At 32.6% G+C, this 24,889-nt stretch overlaps 4 protein-coding genes across 4 annotated transcripts; 3 read left to right on the forward strand and 1 right to left on the reverse strand.

Annotated features, from left to right (window-relative positions):
• Window positions 1-3,573: 3,573 nt before the first annotated feature.
• Window positions 3,574-5,550, forward strand: LOC110697136 (peroxidase 66-like). Its single transcript, XM_021874482.1, has 3 exons — window positions 3,574-4,025; window positions 4,390-4,578; window positions 4,689-5,550. The coding sequence occupies exons 1-3, from the start codon at window positions 3,807-3,809 to the stop codon at window positions 5,259-5,261; spliced, it is 981 nt and encodes a 326-aa protein (XP_021730174.1). The 5' UTR covers window positions 3,574-3,806; the 3' UTR covers window positions 5,262-5,550.
• A 2,351-nt stretch (window positions 5,551-7,901) lies between these two features.
• LOC110697137 (peroxidase 66-like) lies at window positions 7,902-9,353 on the forward strand. Its single transcript, XM_021874483.1, has 3 exons — window positions 7,902-8,179; window positions 8,269-8,457; window positions 8,562-9,353. The coding sequence occupies exons 1-3, from the start codon at window positions 7,970-7,972 to the stop codon at window positions 9,123-9,125; spliced, it is 963 nt and encodes a 320-aa protein (XP_021730175.1). The 5' UTR covers window positions 7,902-7,969; the 3' UTR covers window positions 9,126-9,353.
• A 3,004-nt stretch (window positions 9,354-12,357) lies between these two features.
• On the forward strand, window positions 12,358-14,193 carry LOC110697412 (peroxidase 66-like). The gene is made up of 3 exons (XM_021874789.1): window positions 12,358-12,619; window positions 12,854-13,042; window positions 13,168-14,193. Exons 1-3 carry the CDS (start codon window positions 12,401-12,403, stop codon window positions 13,729-13,731), a joined length of 972 nt encoding a protein of 323 aa, XP_021730481.1. The 5' UTR covers window positions 12,358-12,400; the 3' UTR covers window positions 13,732-14,193.
• Window positions 14,194-15,152: 959 nt separating this feature from the next.
• On the reverse strand, window positions 15,153-18,411 carry LOC110697138. Its single transcript, XM_021874484.1, has 4 exons — window positions 18,208-18,411; window positions 16,779-17,026; window positions 15,651-15,858; window positions 15,153-15,530 (listed from the first exon to the last, which is right to left on the reverse strand). Exons 1-4 carry the CDS (start codon window positions 18,394-18,396, stop codon window positions 15,408-15,410), a joined length of 768 nt encoding a protein of 255 aa, XP_021730176.1. The 5' UTR covers window positions 18,397-18,411; the 3' UTR covers window positions 15,153-15,407.
• Between the last annotated feature and the right edge of the window lie 6,478 nt (window positions 18,412-24,889).

Consider the following 24,889-nt stretch of genomic DNA (forward strand, 5'->3'; position numbering starts at 1 on the left):
TTTAAATTACTTTCTGTTTCAATCTTTATCGTTTCGTGACTCCTCGTATTCAAATGAATACCAATTTCATTGTTCGTAGTAGTGAATGTATTGATTTTACAACATTCCTATTTTGGACAATGCTTGGTTGATGTCTCTATGTGCACAACCATATACACCTATTAGTGCTTGTAATGATCACATTGGTTATGCACATCTCGATTTAGTAATTTGTGTGGCGCATATGTTGTAGATAAATATAAAACACAAGACTAATAAAGCTAGACTTTATACACCAAGATAATCAAGTATATAATGTAATTTACTGAATGTAGATAAATTTTATCTAATAAAGCTATCATATGCACGGAAATTGTAAATAATGGTCAATTCACAAATGGTAGGTTTGAGAAGAGAAAAACAACCCTAAAGAATCTTTAACTTGTGATCTATTCACATATTCTTTTAAAAAAATAAAATTGTATAAAATGAGCTCATTTATTCAACAAACAAAATTGAAAAGAGATAGGACCCATACAAAGATAATGAAAATGTGTTTGATTTTTGGTGGGATCCATTTCAAGGGTGTTGTGGTCCTTTTGGGGAAAGCAAAAAAGTTCGCACGTGAGGCTTCTTGAGTGATGCACGTGTGAGATGGTCCCCTCATACTCCACTTTGGGGATTGTGCTAGGTGTAGTGGGCCCCACTTTATGGTGGGTCAACAAGTTAAGGTGGTGGCCCGTGGACCTAGCAGAGTGGTTAAATTTGTGGGGTTACCTTTTTTGTGGGGATGTCATGTGCTTTGTGGTCCGATTTATTATTAATTTTTTTTTTTCTAATGTTTTTTGCAATTTCTATTTCATATTATATTATGTGCAACTAATGAGGTTATAGGAATTGATACATGTGATGAGAATAGAGATGGAGAAAAATAACAATTTAAAAAGAATACGATATATTTGTTGCATGTTATGTGTAACAACTTTGTTTTGATAAATGTTGCACTAATACTTCCTTCGTTTTTTGAATTGCACTATTTACCGATGTAATATTTTGACCATTAATATCTTTAATTACATTTAATTAAACATTATAAAAATTTGATATTGAAAAATAGATGAGATGAATCATACGAAATCCAACATGACTATATTTTTTCTTATGGATATATCACAAAAGATAGTCAAAAGAGATTGTGTGAATCTCAAATGGAGCAATTAAAAACAAAGAAGTCTCTTATAAAATAAAGTTGTTTTTTTATTTTAAGTGTGGGGCTAATTTTAGGCGGGTCCATTGATGTCCCACACCCTACTTTTTTGGTAAGGGACTACCTCCTAATATCGACACGTGGTAATTTAGTAGCCGTTTGTGTGGTTTTCCTCCTACCATGGCGTGACACATGGACTTTTGGTAATATTATTCTTTTATTAAATGGATTTAAGTGTGTGTTGATCCTTTTGTGTGGGCCCATGAATTCTCACCGAAGGAAAAGATGATGAGCGTGAGTGAAAATCTGGCCTTGTGGTCTCTCCTCTCTTCTTGTTTTTGGCGGGGCGCAATTTGTGCTCAACTTTAAATACTTTTGTGCTTACCTTATGCTTACATTATTACCGGTACAATGTTTGAACTTTGATATTATATCACCACATACAAGTAGTTTATATCATTATTATATTTAATTACTTGTATAGTTGTATTATATAATGGGTAATAATATATTTATTAGAAATGCATATAGACGTTTAATATCTAGTTTAATTTGGTATTAATTTTGGTAATGATAATCACACATAGATTGTTGTAATAAAATTTAAAATTCGTTTTTTTTTTCCTTTTACATTTTAGCTCCTTATAAACAACGCTAAGGAATATGAATATCATTTTCTATTTATAATATTTCATATTCTAAAAAATTTTGTACTCTCTAGTATTTTGATATTGTATTTATTTGTACATTGAAATGAAACTGAATAGACATGTATAACAATATTGTTTCTTATGTAAAATTCAAAATAGAATATTAAAAGAAAGTGAATAAATAGAGTTTTTTTTAAAAAAAAAAAAAAAAAACAGAAGTGATTAATCCTAGAATAAAGGATTTTGTCGACACATATGAGTAATAAAGAAGCCTTGTGTTGGGTTTGTCCCTCATTTGCATCAAAATAAATAAATAAATAAAGGTGGAATTTGTTATATACACCCGAGTGTACCATATATCCAATTAATCCAAGGTTGATTTTTGCTCTCTATTTGAAGATTAATGCTCCGTTTGGTAGGGCGTAAAACATTTTCACTAAAAAGTGTTTTCTCATTTTACATTGTTTGGTTTGGTGTAAAATATTAAAATGTAAAACTTGGGGTGGAAAATCATTTTCCACCTTATTGAAAACATTTTCCCCCCAATTTAGAAGGAAAACATTTTCCATCACAAGTGGAGGGAAAACATTTTCCCTCATAATTGAATTTTCAGTTCAACCAAACAATAGAAAATGCTTAAAATGGAAAATCATTTTCGATTTAACCAAACAACGGAAAACTTTTTTGAAAATGAGTTTTCCATTGTAAAATGATTTTCATGGAAAACCATTTTACATTGAAAATGTTTTACACCCTACCAAACGGACCCTAAATGAAAAACAATCATCAAAATGAGAATAAAATACTTATAGATGTATGGTACTACCGGGTGTATATAACAATCTCTCAAATAAAGCAGCCTTGTGAAAATTTTCTTTTTGTTAATCATACGTGGGCACGGAATTTCACACGTAGTATTGTTCACTTGTTCTAGAAGACACACAAGTAGGAGCAATGTGGAAATAAGTCAATAACAATGGATTTGGGCCTTAATGCCTCAGTCGATCTTTATCAAATTTGTGCTTTTTCACTGGTTAGGCCCACCAATAAGCACCAGCCTCCAAATTATTATCAGGTACAAAGATGGAGTTTCCAAGCAAGATTATTTATGAAACTTTTGTGCAAGTAACAAGTCTAAATGTCTAATAAGTAATAACCTTCTTACCTTCTAATATGTCTCATTCTCTTATATACTTCATGCACAAATGTGATCTTTTTAATTTCAAACCTAGCCTTATACTAGAAGTTATTATTGATATTGTGAACTAATTAGAATTTACTTCTTTTTTAAAACTTCATCTTGGAATATTTGACTCCCTCTGCTTGTGTTTTGTTGGTAGTTAAGGAAATGAGGTATGTAGCCCATAGTGAGCAATGATTGAGTAGTCCAATTGACTAATTGTAAAGATTTTCGATATCAAAGTTTAAAATAATTACATATCTTATGTATCACTGCACGAACGAGTATATTTTAAAATAATAAATATTTTAAAAAAATACAAAAAGTAAAAAAAAAAAAAAAACAGTTATTTTCAAAACACAATCAATCTTTATGACAGATTAAAGCTTAAGTATTCACTTATTATTTCTTTCTAGTAGTTTGAAAAGATGTTCTAAGACTTCTTACCACAAATACACACATGAAATTTCATGTATTTTGCATTGTTGGTAGGTAACAAAACTTGTACTCCGTAGTTGGATATAAATAAAGCACACAACAAATGGTTTTAGTTTTTGCAATTTGCTTCAAAGGAGTAACTCTAAACTACACTTTATCTTATACAAGTAGATCCTTAGTAAGAATTTTTGGCCATAAAATTAAACACAATGTCGTATGATATTTATAGCATATAGTAGTACTCCAAATAAATAGCACTCCCATCTTTATGATGAAATTTCCATCGTCAACTACAACAGTTTCACCTTTTAAGCTCCTAATTCCCTAGGTTAGTCCATACACCTATCAAATTATGTTGAAACTATCACATGAAAACACTGTCTTCATTTTCTTTGTTTTTTCAATTTTGGTGGCTCAAACGAAAGAGAAGCAACTTGATATTCATTACTATGAACAAACATGCCCCCATGCTGAGAGAATAATCAGAGACGTAGTTCATAAGGCGACCTTAAGCGATTCCAAAGTTCCTCCTCGCATCCTTCGTATGTTCTTCCATGATTGTTTCGTTAGGGTATGTATTCTAGTCTTCTAGCTTCCTCCAATCCTATTGTCCTCCTTATATATACTTGCAACTTTTTAACTTTTGTACACTATTTACATACTCTACACATGATTTTATTGCTTATATTTACAAAAAAATAGTCATATAGATGCATTTCAGTAATGTATAATTTCATAACATTATAGATCAGGAAACCCTTGAACGAAAGATGATTGTGCGAATAATTCTTTTAACATATAAAATGCATCTATATATAAGACGTATGCTCCATGGTAATTAATGCTTAAGTTAATCTTCACTCATTACTATATATACTAATTGTGTGAACCTATTTAATATTTTTTCCTATATGCATGGAACAATAATTGTCTAGGGATGTGATGCTTCAATTCTACTAGACTCAACGGATGATAACCTAGCAGAGAAAGATGGCCCTCCAAACATTTCACTCCGCGCATATTATGTGATTGATAAAGCAAAAGCCAAGCTCGAAAAGGCTTGCCCTCAAATTGTCTCTTGTGCTGATATTACTGCTATTGCAGCTAGAGATGTAGTCAACTTGGTATGTTTTACGTTGCGTACAAAAACATTGTGTCTCTTTATATTAGAGTTCTATGAAAGTAAAATATTGTGCAAATATTTTCAATTTAATTTGATCTTTTTGGTTGTTAGGCTGGAGGACCATATTGGAATGTGTTGAAAGGGAGAAAGGATGGAAAAATATCAAGGGCAAATGAGACTCTAGACTTACCAACACCATCTTTTGATGCAACCAAACTCATAAAATTATTTTCAAAAAAAGGCCTTGGCATTAAAGATTTGGTAACCCTTTCGGGTGCACATACCCTAGGGTTCTCTCATTGTTCCTCCTTTAAAGCTCGAATACATCGTTTTGATGACAACTTCGACATGGATCCTAGCATGGACATCATGTTCGCCAACACCCTAAAACAAAAGTGTGCTAATAAGCATAATAGGGACAATAATTCAGGGTATTACTTGGACTCGACTTCATCAGTCTTCGACAATGAGTACTACAAGAGATTAGTAGCGCGAAAGGGTGTACTTGCTACGGATCAAGCTTTGTACAATGATTATAGGACTAAGTTTTTAGTCGAGTCGTATGCCAGATATGAGGCCTTGTTCTTTATAGAATTTGCAGCTTCCATGGTAAAACTCGGAAATCTCGGTGTAAATGATCATCACCATGGAGAAGTGAGAGAAAAGTGCAGGTTTGTGAATTGAGTGGCATGCATGCAGAGCGAGCTAGAATGAAGGGGAAAGAGATGAGAGAAAGAGTTTGTTAATTATGTCTTTTATTTTTTAGTTGAAGGAATTATTAACAAAGTACTATAATTAAATTGTATGATTTTAGCACTTGTATATTTGTTTCTTTTGCAATGAACAATGCAAAAATTGCATGTAATCAGCTTAACAACTCCATATATCACTCTCTTTGCATTAGAAGAACATGATCCCTTTATGAATGACCAAAGCGATTAATTGGCTAAAAAAACGTGCATATGTTTTTACCATTACTGTAGGATTAATTTATTTCATGATTGGTCTAACACTTTTTAATTATGGTTGTCATATTTCAATCCCACTATGAAATTTTTATTAATTATAATTAGTTTGTGATCCTTATGGCTAAAATAATATGAAAGTTCAAGCTAAGGCTGTATGACCTTATGGCATGAATCGCATGACCAATTTATGGTGTTTTGACTGCCTCTTTAACTTTTAGATTTGTGAAGTCCACAATAAAAGAAAAATAAAATAAAATTCTGCTCATTTACTTTGAACATTTTGAACACTTTTTTTTTTTTAGAAGTACAAACACCTGCAAGTCATAAACTAACAAGTATGGTGCAAATGTTAGCTTAGTTAAGTTGCAGAATTGATACATAATATCCTTGAGGGATGTTAATTATATAAAATTAAGTACGGAGTACTCCATAATTATATTACGCATGATATATACATCATGGTCTATGTGCACATAACTACAGAGTATTCACTAATTCGATCACCACATACATATACATGATGTGGTGCATACGTAGAAGGAACATAATGATATAGTATTATATATCATGGTCTATGTGCACACAACTATAGAGTATTCACTAATTCGATCACCACATACAGATTCATGATGTGGTACATACGTAGAAGGAACATAATGATATAGTATTATATATCATGGTCTATGTGCACACAACTATAGAGTATTCACTAATTCGATCACCACATACAGATTCATGATGTGGTACATACGTAGAAGGAACATAATGATATAGTATTATATATCATGGTCTATGTGCACACAACTATAGAGTATTCACTAATTCGATCACCACATACAGATTCATGATGTGGTACATACGTAGAAGGAACACAACGATATAGTATGATCTCAAAGTGGGGCTTATTAGAATGCAATTAGATCATTCTTTCAAATTATAAACCTTTCTTTATCATATGAACAATATAATAATATCCATTTTATAATTATAGGAAACATAAAATGAACAGCAAGTACATGTACAAGAGGCATAATGAGAAATGTACTCCACAGCTCACACCAACAACCGTACTCCAAGAAATCCGAGTTGATAGATAAGTATGAACCAATAGTCTTACCTTTAATAACATTCTTAAGTTAACGTAATATTTCTTGCATTCAAAAGGATTTCAAAGCTTTTAAAGTTTGGTATTCATTAGTCAAGGGTTAAGCAACTCTTTTTCAGTTCTATAGAATGTACTAAAACTTTATGTTTGGTGAAAAAAGTGTTATTATTGAGTATATGATTGCCAACCCTCCTAAAAGGAAGGAAGAGAGAGAGGTCTGTCAAAAAAAGAGAGAAGAGAGAGAGAGGAAATGTTATACTTGTAGTAAACAATAGAAAGAAAAATAAAATAAAATAAAAAATCAACTTTTACATGTCAATATTTCATTATGGTTTTAATTCATACATATTGAGTATTGCAATAGATAATTAATCGAAAAAGATGAACGATTCAAGAACTATTTACGCCATTAAAGGCAACTACATATAAAAAGTTAATATACTATGTAGCCTAAATATATACTTTATACAATGTTTGTTTTTAGACCTACATGAGACAGAGTTATAAAGAACAATGATGCAGATGAAACAAGAAATGCATAGAAGAAATGCAATAATCAAGTGAATAGAATTAATACTACATGCACTACTATGTTAAAGTTAGTTTCACATCCTCAAAGTACTTTACTAATTTTTGCTCGAGTCCAATGAATTGTATCTTGTACTTCGTATATACAAAGTACACATCAAGACTTGGTGAGAAGGTGTAAAGATGAGCCAGACTAGAGTTACCGAGTTATCATTACTTTCAAGTAAAACAGTCAAATGAAGCATTGTTTTATTGGTCATAATTACCTAGAAAAAGAAAAAATCAAGAAGACAAATCAATGCTACAAAAGTTCTTTGTAGTTCATCCAACGACAAACTATTCAAAAAATCTTATTTTTGTATGAAATTGTCGAAATTTTTTAAAATAAGATAAGGAAACAAATGAAATGATATGAAGTATATAGGATTTTGAATGGAAAATTACATATAAGTATTTACTACTCCGTTATTTCATTGAAATTTAAATCAAAACAACAAACCTTTAATAACTTCAAGACTACATTTCTCAAATACATGCACAATTACAAAAGTAGTACAAGTTTTCTAGTAAGTACATGGCTTAAAATTTTCTCATAAGTTTAAACAGGAATTACTTGATCTTAAAGCACACTAAAGAGTTGGTTTATTTTTCCCAGAGTTTTTCAAGTTCAATGAGTGCCTTGAAAGCTCAATCCATTCACTTACAGAACTATAAATACTTCTCCAAGTTCAAGGCATTTTCATCACCAGCATCCCTTCAACACATACATTTCTTCTCTTAAGACGACGAAAATGGCTACTCAATCAACCAAAGTCCTCTTCTTTGTTCTCTTCTCCTTCGCAATTTGCAGCACTCATGCAGCACTCAACGCTCACTATTATGATCAAACATGTCCACAAGCCGAGTTTATTGTATCCCAAACGATTCGCAATGCTTCCATATATGATCCCAAAGTCCCAGCTCGTATCCTCCGGATGTTCTTCCATGATTGTTTCATTAGGGTAAGCATCTTCTCAATTATTAATTATTGTAAGTCTAGAATAATATATTACACATTAGTACAACAACTAATAATATTGCATCGTATTAGGGATGTGATGCATCAGTTTTACTCGATTCAACACCTGAGAACAAAGCAGAGAAGGACGGGCCTCCTAACATCTCAGTTAGAGCATTCTACGTAATCGACGATGCTAAGGCCAAGCTTGAGAAGGCATGCCCCCACACGGTTTCTTGTGCTGATGTACTCGCCATGGCTGCCAGAGATGTTGTCGCTATGGTAAGTTCTTGCTACTTATCCAACCATACACACAAGAGAGATTATTTTTCGATATTGATTACATCTCATATCAATTCTTTAATTCACGCTTCTTTTTACCTCAGACTGGAGGACCAAGCTGGAACGTACTCAAAGGTAGAAAAGACGGAAGGGTATCGAAAGCTAATGATACTGCCAATCTCCCAGCTCCATTCTTGAACGCGACAGCACTAATTCAGGCCTTTGCTAGTAGAGGATTGAGTATTAAGGATTTGGTTACTCTATCTGGTGGACACACTCTAGGCTTTTCACATTGTTCTTCCTTTGTAGCTCGCGTTCACAATTTCAGCACATTACACGCAACTGATCCTAGCATGAACACCGAATTTGCCAGCTTACTTAAGAACAAGTGTCCAAGTTCAAACAACAACGGTGATGCAGGACAGTTCCTAGACTCAACTGCATCACAATTTGATAATGACTACTACAAACAAATCATAGCAGGAAAGGGTGTTTTCGGATCAGACCAAGCCATGTACAACGATCCAAGTACTAGACCGATCATTGAGGCATTCGCCAAAGACCAAAACTTGTTCTTCAGAGAGTTTGCAGCCTCAATGATAAAGCTTGGAAATGTGGGGGTTAATGAAGTAGGAGAAGTGAGACTGAACTGCCGAAAACCAAACTAAGTTTGGGAACCAGAATTGTGTACATAAACACACATGGGAGAGACGAAAGCGATTCCAGGAGAGTGTGTAAGGGAAAAGAAGACATTTCTAATGTAATAATGTTTGAGTGAGAAAAAAAATAAGCCATAACTAATTTGTTCCTCAGGTTCTTGAATGATGTAATACTGTAAAGATTTTTTTATATGTTTGTATACTCAACAAAATGGAGTGTGAATTATTATTTTCTTACTTATAATTCTCTGTATTGGTACATACATTAACTATTTGTTGGGAAATATTTATTGATTTTATGTATGGCAGTGAAGAATTTTCAGCAACAGCAGGAAAATGAATTCTTGAGATAATCTATACGCTATATTATTCTTACAAAGATTAAAAATTAAAATTCTCACAAAATCTCCAGAATCATTGGAGAATGGACAGGTCTACTTATTAAATCATAAAAATATTTTTTCTTAATTATAAAATGATGTTACCATCAATAAAATAAGCAATCAAAAAAGAAAAACATGGACATAAATCACATAATGTACCTTTTGCTTTTTCAAACTAAAACAATATGCAATCAAGCATGAACCGATACTGCCATGCACGAGTAGTCTGCTTTTGAACACAAGATGCATGAATATTTTAAAGTATGCTCGTCTATGCACATCATAATTCACGTGCATGTGTTATGTGATACGCGCATAAGTATTAAATGGGCAAGCCATGCCAAGGCTAGCCCGCCAGGCCAGACGTGGCCAGCCACTATACAATATGGTTTGAGTCTTGCCAATCCTAGGCGGCGTGCTTTTGGACTTGTGTCTAATCGACCCATTGCCAACCTTATACAAAGTTCTTCATATGATTGCTAATTAGTCTTTCACAAATTTATGTTTAATGTTTTTAAGGTTTACTATTTGCACAAAAATTAAAGTATGAGAAAATTTGTACTCTGTATAAAATAATAGGTGGGTGTAACAAAACGATGGATAAAGTAAGAGACATCAGGTAAGAAAACGGTGGATAAAATAAGAAACAACAAGTAAATAAGTAGAAATGTGGAACTTTTGTGGGTGAGAGGGGTAAAGTGATAAAAAATGTTTACCTGAAATATAATATGTTAAGAATATTATGAAATAGAGATAGTACTTCATAATAATCATGTGGGTAGTAAACAAACTCTTTTCAAACACATACATGAACCTTAATTTCCAGCGTCAATTGTACGCGGTAAGTTCTTAAAACAGAAGATGTAGAAATGTTACCGTAGACCACTGGGGTACAAAATAGTTTTCTTCAAATGATGCTCTACCCCAACCTCTACAAAGTAAGGTTTTGATCAATACGTACAGTCAAATAAACAGCTTGAGTTATTGCTTTTTACAAGATCTGGTAGCATAAGTGCATACGAGTTACCTGATCTTAGTGGGTCATACTGTTTTACACAATACGGAGTAATTATTAAATTTTCATACCACTCTTATCTGTCTGAAATTACTAGTCACATATATTACCTTTTGGATCGAAATCCTAAAACAAGTATAATTAAATTTTTCTATCATAATAGTGGTTAAAGAGAGTATATTCTAATCCATACAATATTCACATATAACAAACTCGGAACAGAGGAGAATAAATGGTATGTTGACTGATCAATCATACAGTTGGAATGACATTGCTTAACACATGCAGTACAAATATACATGTACGTGTACTTTAAGGGTCACCAACCGTAGTCCTTTAACAGACCTGATAGATCAGTATGAACCAACAGTTTGGGCTCATTTCTTAGAGTTTAAATATAAGTTTATAAAGTTTGACTATTGATTAATCAAAACCAACAATATTAAATTAACACATAAATTTCACAGTTTAAGCTAAAACTAAAAAAGTTAGTTAGCTCTAAATAAAACAAGTTCTTGGGATTAATATGTCTAAACTCTAATAGAAAGACATGAGATGGGATAATTACATGAATCAACAAATGAGGCATTGATTAATAGGTCAAAATTAAAGTATCACGACAATTTATAAATCTCTCTGTTTACACAAATTTCGAGTCTAAATAAATAAAGACGAGAAATAAAGTAACAAAATGAATTTATATTAATATTTGATTTGGTCTATAATATAATTAACTAAGTACTCTGATTCTGTTCCGTAGTTTGACGATGACACGTGTGTGACACCTATAGGGTGACGTTTGATGACGTCGACTTGAGTTTGAACGCAGGGTGACGTTTGATGATGTCAACTTGTATTCAAGGGTTTTATTTGAATACATCTGAACGAGGGCTTATGAAGCTTATTCCCGTTTAAATGTGTTTGAGTGTATCAGAACAAGTCGGCACAAATTTGATGTGTTTGTTGACTTACTTCAGAGAGAATTCCGTTTGAATTTTATGAGCTCTTAGGAATAATAATTTCTGATCCCCTCAACTGATAGAGGAATGGTGTATTTATAGGAGATGAGAACCCCTTGATTGGACTTAATAGGTTTGGGCTTGGCCCATTTAATGACTTAGAAGTCTTTTAACCTAGTCTGTTTGATTTATTTTATAACCCGAATTGTATTTTATTAACTCGGATTATTTATTTGAGTGGGCCAAAAATAATTAAAATGGATCATTAACATGATTTAAACCCAAATTAATTTATTTAATTTAATGTATGACACTCATAAAATTTCTCTACACTCTACATTGACATCTTAATTCGTAGGATAAAAGGCAATGCAAATAAATTAAAAAAAGGAATTTGTCAAACGTAGCCCTGCTTTAAATAAAAAGCAAAAATGATACACATCTACATTGCAAATCATGTTTATTTTATTTTAAATTCACAATTTTATACCAATTTGAGAAATACAATTAATGTTTATGCATAAATGCTATGATTAGAAAAACTTATACTTCATAAATTAGGACTTAGAATTTGAGCCAATTATCTAGAAAAGAAAAGGGTGTTAGTTTCAGCTGCTGGTACTGTTAGTTTCATTCACAATCACGTTTCTGATTAGCTAAAAACTTGAAAATAACAGAGCTTAAAATCTTCTAAAATCACATAAAATTAAAAGGAATACTTGATCTTTAATGTACAGTAAGAACAGGTGGTTTCAAAGGAATTTTGAGTCCAATGAGTGCCTTGAAAGCGCAGTACTCTATTATCTCCGAATTTTGTTCTAACAATGTTCTACATTAACTATAAATAGGGCTCTAAGTTTATGGTATTTCCATCATAACAAGCCTGCTTACAAGTATCAACACTTTCACTTACCTCGAAAGTACGACATGGCGGCTCAAGACACCAAAAACCTCTTCCTTTCAGCCTTATTACTTCTCTCCATTGCAGTTTTTAGCTGTCAAGCAGCACTCGATACTCACTATTACGATCAAACATGTCCACAGGCAGAGTATATTGTCGCACAGACAGTTCGTAATGCTTCCATATATGATCCCAAATCCCCAGCTCGCCTCCTTCGCATGTTCTTCCATGACTGCTTCATCAGGGTAAGAATCTTTCTTCCAATCCATGAAAGAATACACGTGAAATCATGCACCAAATAGGTTTTATTTCCCTTCTTAATAATATCTAAACTTATGTGGCACTTGGAACTTGGAAGTGGGTTAGAGGGAGCATAGGGCAATGCAGACAGTCTATAGACAAAATCAATCTAACATTCTAACCAATCTAGGCTGAATTATAATCTTTTATACACTAACTAAGATATTAAATCATGCCAGGGATGTGATGCGTCAATTTTATTGGACTCGACTCCTGGGAACAAAGCAGAGAAGGATGGTCCACCAAACATCTCAGTCCGATCATTCTATGTCATTGATGATGCAAAGGCTAAGCTTGAGAAGGCATGTCCACACACAGTTTCATGCGCGGACATAATAGCTATGGCTGCCAGAGATGTTGTCACTATGGTAATATTGCCATTCACATCAGTCTTTCATTCTATGATACATAGTTGCATACTCCATGAATCTTCACTCTTTTTTTTTTTTAATGGCACTTATTCATTGTCTAACTCTCAATTTCTATTTTTAAGACTGGAGGACCTTACTGGAGCGTACTCAAAGGAAGAAAAGATGGAAGAGTGTCAAAAGCCAGTGATACTACAAATCTTCCACCCCCATTTCTAAACGCGAATCAACTAATTCAGACCTTTGCTAAAAGAGGATTAGGCATTAAGGATCTAGTCGCTCTATCCGGTGCCCACACTCTTGGCTTCTCACACTGTTCTTCCTTTGTTGCTCGAGTCCATAATTTCAGCACAGTACATGAAACTGATCCTAGCATGAACTCCGAATTTGCCAGCTTACTCAAGAACAAATGTCCAAGATCAAACAACAATGGAGATGCAGGGCAGTTCTTAGATTCAACCGCATCACGATTTGACAATAACTACTACAAACAGATCATCGCTAGAAAGGGTGTTTTCAATACAGACCAAGTCATGTATGATGATCAGAGGACTCGGCCACTGATTGAGGCATTCGCAAAAGACCAAAACTTGTTCTTCAGAGAGTTTGCAGCCTCAATGATAAAGCTTGGAAATGTGGGGGTTAATGAAGGAGGAGAAGTGCGATTAAATTGCCGAAGAATAAATTGAGTGTTGATAAAGGATTTATGTGTACATCAAAGGGAGAAACTTTGAAGAGAGAGAAAACAAGCCATTTCTTGTATTCTAGAGAGATGTAATAATGTGAGAGTTTTATGTTTGTGTACTCTAACTATCATAATGCAAATTTACTATTTTCATATACTCAGGCAAAATTACTCAAGTTTATCCGGAAATATCTTAAAGGAAAAACTCCAAAAATAAACTTGAATGCCCAATACACAAGAAGCAGGATCATTCAGCATCCATCAACTGAGCCAATTCCATAGAAAGAAAACCAATTAACTTTACAAACTTACATATCCCAAGTTACACAGGCAGACGATCAAAATCACAGATACACCAATATATCCTCTCTACCCCGGGTCATGAGTTGGAAACTAATCAAATGCATGAACCCATGCTCAATGCCAACAATACTTGCTGGCTTGATATTATGAATAACATGACTCATCTGCTCAAACTTAAACAGTAGCACCTATTATGCTACTAGCATTCCAAATTTCCAAGCCTTGAATTTAGTATACTTGGCTAAATCCACCATCTATATAGTCCATTAACAATGAGGCTGAAAAAGCACCATCTCTGATTAATTGATTATGCCTCATTCTTACAGTGAAAAAGCACCATCTCTGATCAAGAGTTGATTGGAAACCACTCCAATATTGCAGGGAAAGACTAAGCTCATTCAACCCCCTTCTCTAAAACAAGAGGTTTTTAACGGTATTAGGGTAATTGTTGTTGACTAAAACTGCTTTGTAATAGGATTGATAACATCCAATTCTGCCTTCCCGTACATTCTGAACTAAGACCTTGATGATAATATACTCAGTTTTCATCAACACTAAGAACTTGAGACATATCAATACAGTCATATCAGCCAACCACCCAACCAGAATATGGCAGCAAGCATGACCTACAGCTCTACAAGGCAAAACCCTCTCATGCTTTTTAAGCAATAATAGGTTAGCTCTTGAAGCTTCTATTTCCCCTATCTCTTCTTTCCTTTCATTTCGTAATAATACCTTCTAGGAATACGGGTTACCTTAAAACATCACACTCTAGTAATCTACTATTTAAACCACAATAATGTTGGAAAAAATTACTTTCTCACAAGTCACAAAATCCCAAATTGGTACATGTTTTTCAAATGCTATTGCTTGTTTTTAACGATCAGAGAGCTTAGAGATGATAAGCTTTGTCATGACGGGAGAAAATGCAACATAATTTCATATATTGAAAAGCTGTAAGGACTGAATTGAATTTTGGTGCCCAAATTAGTTAGTAAGTACAAGAAGAAAAGGTATTACAAGAAAATCATTTGGATCTTCCAATACAGGGGTGCTTTGAGCTCAGAACAGTTTTTGATGCTACTTCAACTAGGAATATCCTTAACTTATTTGTATTATACCTCAAATAAACACAGAGAGATCTTTTTCCATATAATATTGAGCATTGATGTCAACAAAAATTCACAATAAATAACTCGGGATAAAAAAATTTACAACATCACCATATACATTGCAGATGATATTTAAGAATGAAATGCAGAAGGTAATAGATGGCCTTGGCATTCTGTGATAGTAAAATAGTGATGATAAATGCAGAAGGCGATAGATGGCCCTGTAATTGTGTGATAGTAAAATGAATGATGATGCTTAGCTCGATCAAGCAAAAACTACATCTGAACGAAAAACATACTTGACCCCTTTGGTTACATTCCGAGCTTCATGCAACATACACTTGTCACCATGGATATGAACGAGTGCCATCCCCTCTGCAGGAGCCACCTGCATATGAAACCTTTTAGTTAGTCATATATACTCTCAAAGATTCACAGCAATAAGATATACTTTTCTTCGAGAAAAATACCACAAAGAAGTCAGCTAAAATTGGAAAAAAGAACAAACCTCAGCCACCACTTTGCTTCTTGAGCCATAAAATACTGTTTCACCTCCAACTAAGGGATCTGTGTTACCTATGCTCTTGACATCCCTTTTGCTTTTGGATTGAGAACTGCCACTAAGGTATATTAACAATGTATAGTGTGTGTGCTTTCCATCACCAAGATCAACACTTTCATCAATATGACGCCCGAAATGCTGACCAACCTTGTATCTGCAGAACCAAGAGACCAATTTCAAATTCAGAATCAGTCATTTGATGAATCCCAAGAGCTTATTACATAAGTTCCAAAATCATATATAGCTAGAGTCAGTGACAAACCATAAACCACACTGCCACCCTCCCCAGAAAAGAAAAAAAATAAAAAATGAAGGCAAGGAAAGCAAGAGAAACTAAAAATTCCAAGGACAAGGGCTCTCAGATAGCTCATTAATACCCCGTATGATTTAACGTAGCAGAACTACAAATGACATCCCTCAAAGGCAATAACAACTTCTCATTCATGGGGTTAATGAATTTTTTAAACAAACAATCATTAATGCCATAATTCAACAGTGATAAAATTGCAAGTTCGTTAACAAGTTAGGAATTAAGATATAATAGAGGAAAACATTATGCAATCATCAAGCAGACCTATCTCATACATGAACTTATCTAAAGTCCAGGTGTCATGAATTAGAAAATAACCATCCATGCCCTAGAAAGTATGATAGAAGATGAGTTATAGTGGACTGAGGGAAAGCAGGAGAAATGGAAAGTTTATGGACAAGGGCTCTCAGACAGCTAATCAATAAAATTTGAAGTGGCAGAACTACAAATGACATTTTTTAAAGGCAAGATCGTATTTTTATTCATAGGGTCAATAAATAGTAAATAGACAAACCTATATTGTCACAATTTCACAATAATAGAGCTGCAAGTTGATCATAAGTTACAGCTTGTCTAATCAGTTAAGAATCTAGATTTACAGAGTGGAAATCAATATGCGATCATAAAGTGGACCTATCACATTCATCGAAGTATCTTAAAGCCAAGTCTCAGTGATTAGGAAAAGTTTACACATGCCTTGAAAAGAATGATAATAGATGATTAATGCCATGGTTACAATAATTACAAGCCAATAACCAACAAACCTGTAGAATCTGATATTTGGATTAAGCCCGACAGCAGCTTTCCCGCGTATTTTGATATCTCTAAACAGTTTGTTAAGTCCCGACTCCCAAATTATGTCAGCAAGTTGAGGATCATTCACAGAGACCCGATCATTGTCTCTGTAAGCTTCACCTTTAGCTGGCCCAAGACTCCCTTGGTGCACAAAACCAAGTGACTCTGCAGCTTTGACAAATGCCTCTGACTCAAAAGGCGTGAAAAAATTTGGTACCTGAATATCATAACGAGATTTCAGATATTGGACACATCCCCACCTAATCATGGTTCAATTCTCACCATTCTAAGAGTTATAATTCTTCTAACATGAGCAATACCAAATTACCAATAGTAACTACCAATAAGACAACTATACATATAGAAAACTCAACCATCATGGTGATATACTGATATGGCATACATAAATCATGACTTCATGAACAAAGAAATCCATTATGGATCTTCATTTGGCTACACGGCTAATACATCTGAAAAATTGCAGCATAATCATAAACAATAATCGCATAGACCAGCATCTATTTAAGAGCTGTCTTACTTGTTACATGCCATCTATCACTCAAATTTATCAACTAGTGTTGGACAAGGGTACACATCCAAGATCAAACTGAGTTATTCACAAAAAAAATCCATGTTTGGTCCATAATGAAGCAAAAAGTGTCCATACCCATAGTAATGTCGAATATTTGGTGCAGTTTTCTGTGGATTCAGCATGGCTACTTTCAAAAATATCCATCTGTTATTAGTTTACTTCAAAGAACCCAACCTACAATTCGCTAGTGTCTATCTCTGAGGGTCACAGTGAAGAGTTTAAGAGATACACATCAAATGATGGCAATTACCACACATTCCTTCACCCTTCAAAGATATTGCTATGAAGAACTTACCCTAATTCCATACCATCCACACAAAAACCGCGTTTTTACCTCTTTCCAAATGTTGAGAGGTCTATGAGCATCTTTAAACAGAAAATTTTATGATTGAATAGTAATTTGATTAATAAGTTATACGAAGCATGACTTAAGCCCAAAAAGACTACTGCTTTCACCTCCAACATAATCCCCTGATCATCCCCCTCAATTACAAAAGCTATTAACATGTAAAAACACCTTCACAGTCTTTTTGTTTTAAAACATCAAATTGGGAATTCTCCAAATTCGAAAAGGCAAAATTCTCCAAAATATTTATTAACACACTACATTTTAGCACAACCCCAGAAAAATGCAACCTAGAAATACAAGTAATTTGCAACCAAATACAATAAATCCCAATGTTATAATCAATTTTTCCTTAAAAATAGCACCAATTTCAACATATATTATATTATATAATCAGCAAAAATTCAACAAGCATTCTAAAAAATAAATTGCAAAGAAAGAGAGGAGGCAAGATAGTTACGGTGGTGAGATCGTTTCCTTGGAGAAAATTGAATTGGAGTTTGTGCTTAGGTTTGATAACTGGAAATTCCACCTTTTGATCTCCCATTCTCCAGTTTTCTTGCTCTTGCACTTTGATTTCCCCAACTCTCTTTCTCTTTCTCTTTCTCTCTCTCTCCTCTAGTTTGCCATGTCGAATCAACTCTTCCATTATTTGGACCTTCGTAAAAATCTGGGCCAACTCGTATTTTCACTGAATCCGAACAAAGCAATGGGTTACGAAAATTGGTTTGGGCCTTTCTAATGAAGTATTATGATTCCGTCCTTTGATCCAAAAGCTTTTTTATTTTATTTTTTAATTTATTTTATTTATTTTATTTTTTAATTTATTTTATTTATTTTATTTTTTTTAATTTATTATTATTATAAGGTGGGCATGGCATATAGGACTGCAGGTACATGTGTTGTGTCAACGTATTTCGCGCTGTAATACGCCGTGTCTAGATTAGGGAGAAATAGTTGTGCCACGTCGAACTTGTATCGGTTTTTCACATTTAAAGCTCTCACACGGCCTCACTCGCGTGCGATGACGTGCTAGCGAACCCCTTTAACAATTTTTATATTGGTAAAATGTAAGTGTACCGGCACAGGCTTACTTGTCGTGCTTGTGCTTAATCATTGTGTCTCCCGTGCCATGTCGGGCCTTTTTGTGCTAGCTCAGCCCATGCCCATCTCAAGTAATATTTTTCCTCATGTGATGTTTTGGAGTATTTTGTTTTCTAATAGATATTAATTATTATTATTTTGGGACTTTAGGGTTGCATATAAGCCTTAAAAGCATCATCTTAAATGGTATAATAAATTTGAAAATTAAATTAGTATAACTAATGATTAATTATTCTTATTTTATCCTTTTTTTAAGCTTCTTACATACAGACCTTAGGGTTGCATTGATCATTTTCCTTAACACATAAATCATACAATATCCATAACAATATAAGGGATTTAGGAAACATGAATGTTTAATATTACTAGTAATACAAATTTGCTATCAAAACAACTACAATAATTAAAATCACACTCGAATACAACTAATCTTGCTATATACTTTTAAAATATCAATTTTACAAAATTGTATTTGTTTTCCGTACCACATAAAACTATTAATTGTAAACGTATGAAATATGTTATTTTCATTATAGGTAAATTATTTCCAATCAAAAGACAAATTGCAACAATACACTTAACAGTATACCAGTACAAGTTGAAGTAACGATAATATTGTCACGTTTCAAATGACACGTTATATTCTATAGACAGTTTAACAGTAGTTGTAGCAACAAATTTTAGAATGAAATGAAAATAATAAATGGAACATGCATGATATTCAGAATGAAAATAATTGCGACAACTGACTCACTAACATTATTCACTTCTTCTTCTTACCTTTTTTTTTTTTTTTTTTACTTAGCTTTCTTCACCTCAATAATGACTCTCATATGACCATAGTCGACCCATACATGATAATGATAATAATAATTTTGACGAATAATAATAAATATTTTATTTCTTATTTTTCTGTAGCCTATGTTTCAAACACACGCTCCTAACTCTTGTCATCTTCCCCACATTATTCTATTATTTGTAATGATCATCCTTAACTATAATATATGTATGTATAATCCGTTACTCAGTTTTTATCTTATATAGAAACTAAAATATAAACTAGCTTAATTAATTAAAATGTTTAAAATATATTTGATAGTGTAACTTGAGATCGAGCAATGATCAAATTCCACATGCATGAAGGACAAAATGTCAATTAGATTAAGATATTAATTACATTCTATGTTTCTTTAAGCTAAGTATTATAACTCTCTTAATCGACCATTTTAATTGGGTTTTTTAAGTGTCACATTTTCATTTTTGGAAATTTATTCCATTTTTAATATTATGTATCTGTATCTCTTCTTCCATCATTACCTGCCCTAGTATGTAGCTCTTTAAACATATATATATAAAGAAAGTATATCTTCTCTCATAGTTCCCACTTTTACCCAATTATTTTTTATTATATATTAATACTTTTCTTTCACATATTTTAATTTTCAATAAATTATTTTACTTAATTTATATTAAAATCAATAAATAACACGAAGTATAAAATTATAAGAGTATGACCCTGTTCTTTTGAGCTTCTAAGCACAGCGGAGCAGATTTCAGCAGAGCAAAGCATATTAGATTTTAGCAGAGCAGAGCATACCATAACTGCTTAAAAAAAAAAAAAAAAAAAAAAAAAAAAAAAAAAAAAAAGCAAAGCCCTATGTTGACTAATTGTTACTCCGTATCAAATTGAAACAATCAGTTATCAATTCAATTACATCTACATTATTGCATATTTGCATTTATGGAACCTGACGTATATCTTCACCATTTTTTTTTAATTATTCTTTAGTCAAAATGAGACATTATCCTTTTAACATAATGGTATTCTTTTCAATAATTTATGCTTCCTATAACTTCAAATTTTGAAACAGTTCATCTTTCTTTCTCTCCCCTCTCTTCACTCTCTAGCTGGGGTTTGTCAGTGTTGAAGGGGCCTTGATTTTAGTGAAGAGGGTCAGGAATATCATACATGTTGAGAGGAATCTTCAATGTTTTGAGCGTTAATATTATAACTTTAGAATCTAATAATATAATCTATCTGATGTCATGTTAAAAATCTAGCCGTTGCACCAAAAATAACTTAACAACTGTTATAGTAATAACTAAATCAATCAATGAGTGAATAAAAAGTGTTATTGTACGTGAATATGTAATAAAGTTTAACATGGTGTTGGTTTGTCGTCCTCTTTTGGTGAAGAAAGAAATCTTCTCAAAAGTATGTATTTTTACTGTTTGGAATCTGATTTCTTTTTGCTGCTTTATTTTTCTTTTTTCACTTTTGATCCACTTTTTTGTTTCTAATGCATGGCCTTTGGTCGTCGATAATTAGTAAAGGTGCATGTATACATGAAAAAAGGACATAGTAATTGCGGTTTTTGAGTTAGAATATTGGTAATGGTAATAGAAAGAGTCCTCAATCGGTTAATTTAATTAATTGTCTTATAATCAAGCAAATAATAGGGCAATAGTTCAATGAACTTAACTCGAGTTTAATTATTGAATTAGGAAATTACGTATATGCCACTTTTTATTAGTTGTCTAACAAGTTAGACAAATTGACTTTTTGTGTCAAAAATATAATCTATTGAGTAATAAATATCAAGAAAACTAATACGAAGTACTTGGAACACTTTTTGATGATCCAATAAGGTAGTAAAACAAATTAAAACCTGACCTCAAGGATTTAGTGTAAGAGTCTTACCAAGTGAGTCAAGCTCTTACTTGCTACGGCTTAAGTATATAGTTGAAATTAAAAAAATTTCAACCATAAATTTTGTTGTATGAGTTTGACAGATATTGTGCCACACCTTAGGCACACCAGACATACATAGCAATATATCATTATTACCATGACATATACTATACAAGTAACTAGTAACGTACATAAGCATGTACGTACTACTTTGTAGTGATCCTATCTTTAAATAATTCCATTGATTATAAGCTAGTTACTCCGTACTTATATTATTACTAGCTACGCCAAAAAAAAAAAAAAAAAAAAAAAAAAAAAAAAAAAAAAAAGTATATAGATGCTATTTGAATTTGGTCGCAAATGTGCCATAGTGATTCAAACTGAAATCTTTTGAAAGAAGCAATGTAATTTGGAATGTATTATTGCTATGATCTACCCCAAGTTTCTGTGTATTATTGGGTGTTCAAATATATCATCTCACCTTTAAAAAAAAAAATAATAAAAAAAAAAAAAAAAAATCTCAGCCTTATAGAGACACTGATGAAAGCACGCACCTTTCTGATTTCCTTTCTAGAGACTACAGTCTAATTTATTCCTTGCATTATTTGGGTCCAAATGAAGTTGTGCAGCATATATTTATATGGAGTACTAGTGTACTACGAAGTATAAATAGTTCACATGCCATCCATGCCCTATAAGAGTACCTTTTGTAATATTCCGTATTTTTATATGTATATAAATTTAAAATAATATTTTATGAAGTATTTAAATAATTTGAAATGAATTATTTATAGTATTTTATTAATTTAAAAAGTTTTATTTTAATTAAAGGTCTATTTTTATTTATTTAACTGTTTTGAAAATATTTTATTTTATTATTTAAAAAACTTTGAGGTATAATTATTTTATAAAAGGAAACTTTAAAGTCAATGGAATTTAAAGAAAGTCAAAAATTAGTTTGAATAGGAGAAGGAATCATTAAGGGTAGAAAGGGAATTTTAAGTTAGGAGGATTTTGTGAGAGGGTATAAATACCCATCACATAAGCAAGTTAGACCTTACCCAAGGTGGAGAATACCTAAAGGAGAGTTCCAAATGAGTGATTTCGTGTAGTCGTGGTGATTTTGAGATCATATTCGAGGTACGTTCGTGTACTTGATAAGTATTCAAGTGTATAGAAACATGCTAGGCTTTGTTTAATTAATTCCAAGGTAGTATCATGATAGGTATTAATTGGTTGGAATTGTTGATTGTATTGATGTTGGTGATTGATTTGTGAAGTATGAAATATCTGTGGTGAATTGATGATTGGAATTAATTATGTTGACATGTTGAATATGAACCACACTTTTATTTTTGGCATGATTGAAAACATATTTAATTAAACTAAATGTTTAATTTGGTTTGGAATATAAAAAAGGAATTTTATGATGGTTCATATATTTTTTTATTGATGCTTTAAGCATGGGAATTGAGCTATTAAGTGTCTTAGTACACAGGAATAAAAGGAATGCGGTGCCTAAGTGCACTTAAGGTGTTTTAAACACCTAGGGATAGAATTTGCGGTGCTTTATGTGCTTATGGTGTTATTTAACGCCGAGCTAGTTTAAAAAGGGTTCAGCATTAAATTTTATGTGGTCACTAATTATTCAAGAATTAAATCGGTATGTTTGATTGCTTGAATGATTATGATGATTGATTGTGTTATGGTTTGAGTGTCATCACCAAGTCTAAAAATATGTAAACAATGTAAAGTGAAAGACATTACGCACCAGAACTCTTGGAACGTATACACTTCGAGTATGAACATATGGGGGGGGGGGAGTTATTGGGTTTTATATTTAACCATAGCTCCTACTGGGAGTACAATACGTTGCATTTTCCTTTATTTATTTTATACGCAGCACGTCTAGTCACTTTCATGTGACATTTACCTACTCGGTTAGCTCCTGGTGTAGTTTACCTCAATTTATTTAGGGCAGGGATTTGATGGGAAACCCGTTCAATGCGTAATCAAATTAAATAAGCAATTCATTTAGCTATTTATTGGTTGGTTGTGTTGTATGCTTGTAAACAGGTGCAACAAGGTAAATTGTGTGTTAATAGGATGAAAACATGTTAGTGTGTATTGCTTACGTTTATGTACTCAGCTTTGTTGATTGTGTGTTTGTATGTTTGTTTGGCCTTGTCTTGGCCCTACGACGACCCATTTCTAATGGCGAGTAGTGGGGACAAAGTAAAGGGAAGTTTTCAGGTGATGAAGCATATTCATGATAGGCATGAGTGAAGAGCGATTCCTGTTTAGTTTTCATAAAAATGTGATGTGTTTATACGCTTTGATTATTATATATTTGCTTGTGAGACTAATGCAAAGGTTTTTAGTATTGTTTTGGGTTTTGATAAGGGCCTACAATGGTTCCAAGTTGTAGGTTGACTTCGGTTTGACTTTACTTTCGTTTGGTTTGACTTTTTAAGTTGACTTGTTTTGAATGGTTTTTAAAGTGAGTCTTCCGCTGTGTGTCTTTGATAATTGTCTTAGCCATTTTCACGGTGGCGGTAATGTCTTAGAATTTCCTATTTCGTATTTTAAAAAAGAGCAAAATAGGTATTTTAAAGGAAGAGAATTTCTAGGGTGTTACACCTTTGGTGTAACTTTTTAACATGCAATGTTTAGTACGGAACCATATATATAGTACGGAGTATAAGATATATGTACTCCTAGAGTCCTAGTTTATAGAAAGGTGTAATCAATTACTACATTCGTTACATATTTTGTGCAACTTTGGAATATTTTATATCTAATAAATAATACTCAAAAGTTGCACATAATATGTAACGGAGGTAGTACAATAATATTATAATATATATGTATAAATTGATTTTAGAAGAATAAAAAAAAAGGATGTTAGAAGACTAAAATTGAATCATAATGGTATTTAATCCCTATAGTGGTAGAAATTAATTAGTAATGGTAAATTAACTTAAACAAAATTTTTAACTCTTCGTACAAAAGCTAGATAGATAGAACACGCTTTGAATAATAATTTTTACTCACATATGTTAATAAAACAGGTCATACACAAGACCACATACCGTAGAAATTTGGAAGCTACTAAAAAACCAGTGAAAGATCTTGTACATTATAAACAGTACGTACTATACTGAGTAGTAGCTACATCGGATCATCATGTATATGTTGTCATTTCAACTCTTTACAATTTTTTTTACGAATCTAAAATTTATAATAACTGTCATTTTATGAGTATTATATGGTATTTACGTTCATTTTCAAGCCTGCAATATACCATGTAATGTCATAAGTGAAAGGGATAGTAAAGTTTGTAACT

The sequence above is a fragment of the Chenopodium quinoa genome, unplaced genomic scaffold (assembly GCF_001683475.1).
Source record: "Chenopodium quinoa cultivar QQ74 unplaced genomic scaffold, ASM168347v1, whole genome shotgun sequence".
NCBI classification, from domain to species: Eukaryota; Viridiplantae; Streptophyta; class Magnoliopsida; order Caryophyllales; family Amaranthaceae; genus Chenopodium; species Chenopodium quinoa.

Coding starts and splice junctions, on each gene's coding strand:
- LOC110697137 (XM_021874483.1), top strand. CDS start 7,970: ATGGCTACTCAATCAACCAAAGTCCTCTTCTTTGTTCTCTTCTCCTTC. Junction 8,180..8,268: donor TCCATGATTGTTTCATTAGG/GTAAGCATCTTC, acceptor GCATCGTATTAG/GGATGTGATGCATCAGTTTT. Junction 8,458..8,561: donor CCAGAGATGTTGTCGCTATG/GTAAGTTCTTGC, acceptor TTTTTACCTCAG/ACTGGAGGACCAAGCTGGAA.
- LOC110697412 (XM_021874789.1), top strand. CDS start 12,401: ATGGCGGCTCAAGACACCAAAAACCTCTTCCTTTCAGCCTTATTACTT. Junction 12,620..12,853: donor TCCATGACTGCTTCATCAGG/GTAAGAATCTTT, acceptor AAATCATGCCAG/GGATGTGATGCGTCAATTTT. Junction 13,043..13,167: donor CCAGAGATGTTGTCACTATG/GTAATATTGCCA, acceptor TCTATTTTTAAG/ACTGGAGGACCTTACTGGAG.
- LOC110697138 (XM_021874484.1), bottom strand. CDS start 18,396: ATGGAAGAGTTGATTCGACATGGCAAACTAGAGGAGAGAGAGAGAAAG. Junction 15,859..16,778: donor CCAAATATCAGATTCTACAG/GTTTGTTGGTTA, acceptor TTGGTTCTGCAG/ATACAAGGTTGGTCAGCATT. Junction 15,531..15,650: donor GAAGCAAAGTGGTGGCTGAG/GTTTGTTCTTTT, acceptor TTTCATATGCAG/GTGGCTCCTGCAGAGGGGAT.
- LOC110697136 (XM_021874482.1), top strand. CDS start 3,807: ATGTTGAAACTATCACATGAAAACACTGTCTTCATTTTCTTTGTTTTT. Junction 4,026..4,389: donor TCCATGATTGTTTCGTTAGG/GTATGTATTCTA, acceptor ATAATTGTCTAG/GGATGTGATGCTTCAATTCT. Junction 4,579..4,688: donor CTAGAGATGTAGTCAACTTG/GTATGTTTTACG, acceptor TTTGGTTGTTAG/GCTGGAGGACCATATTGGAA.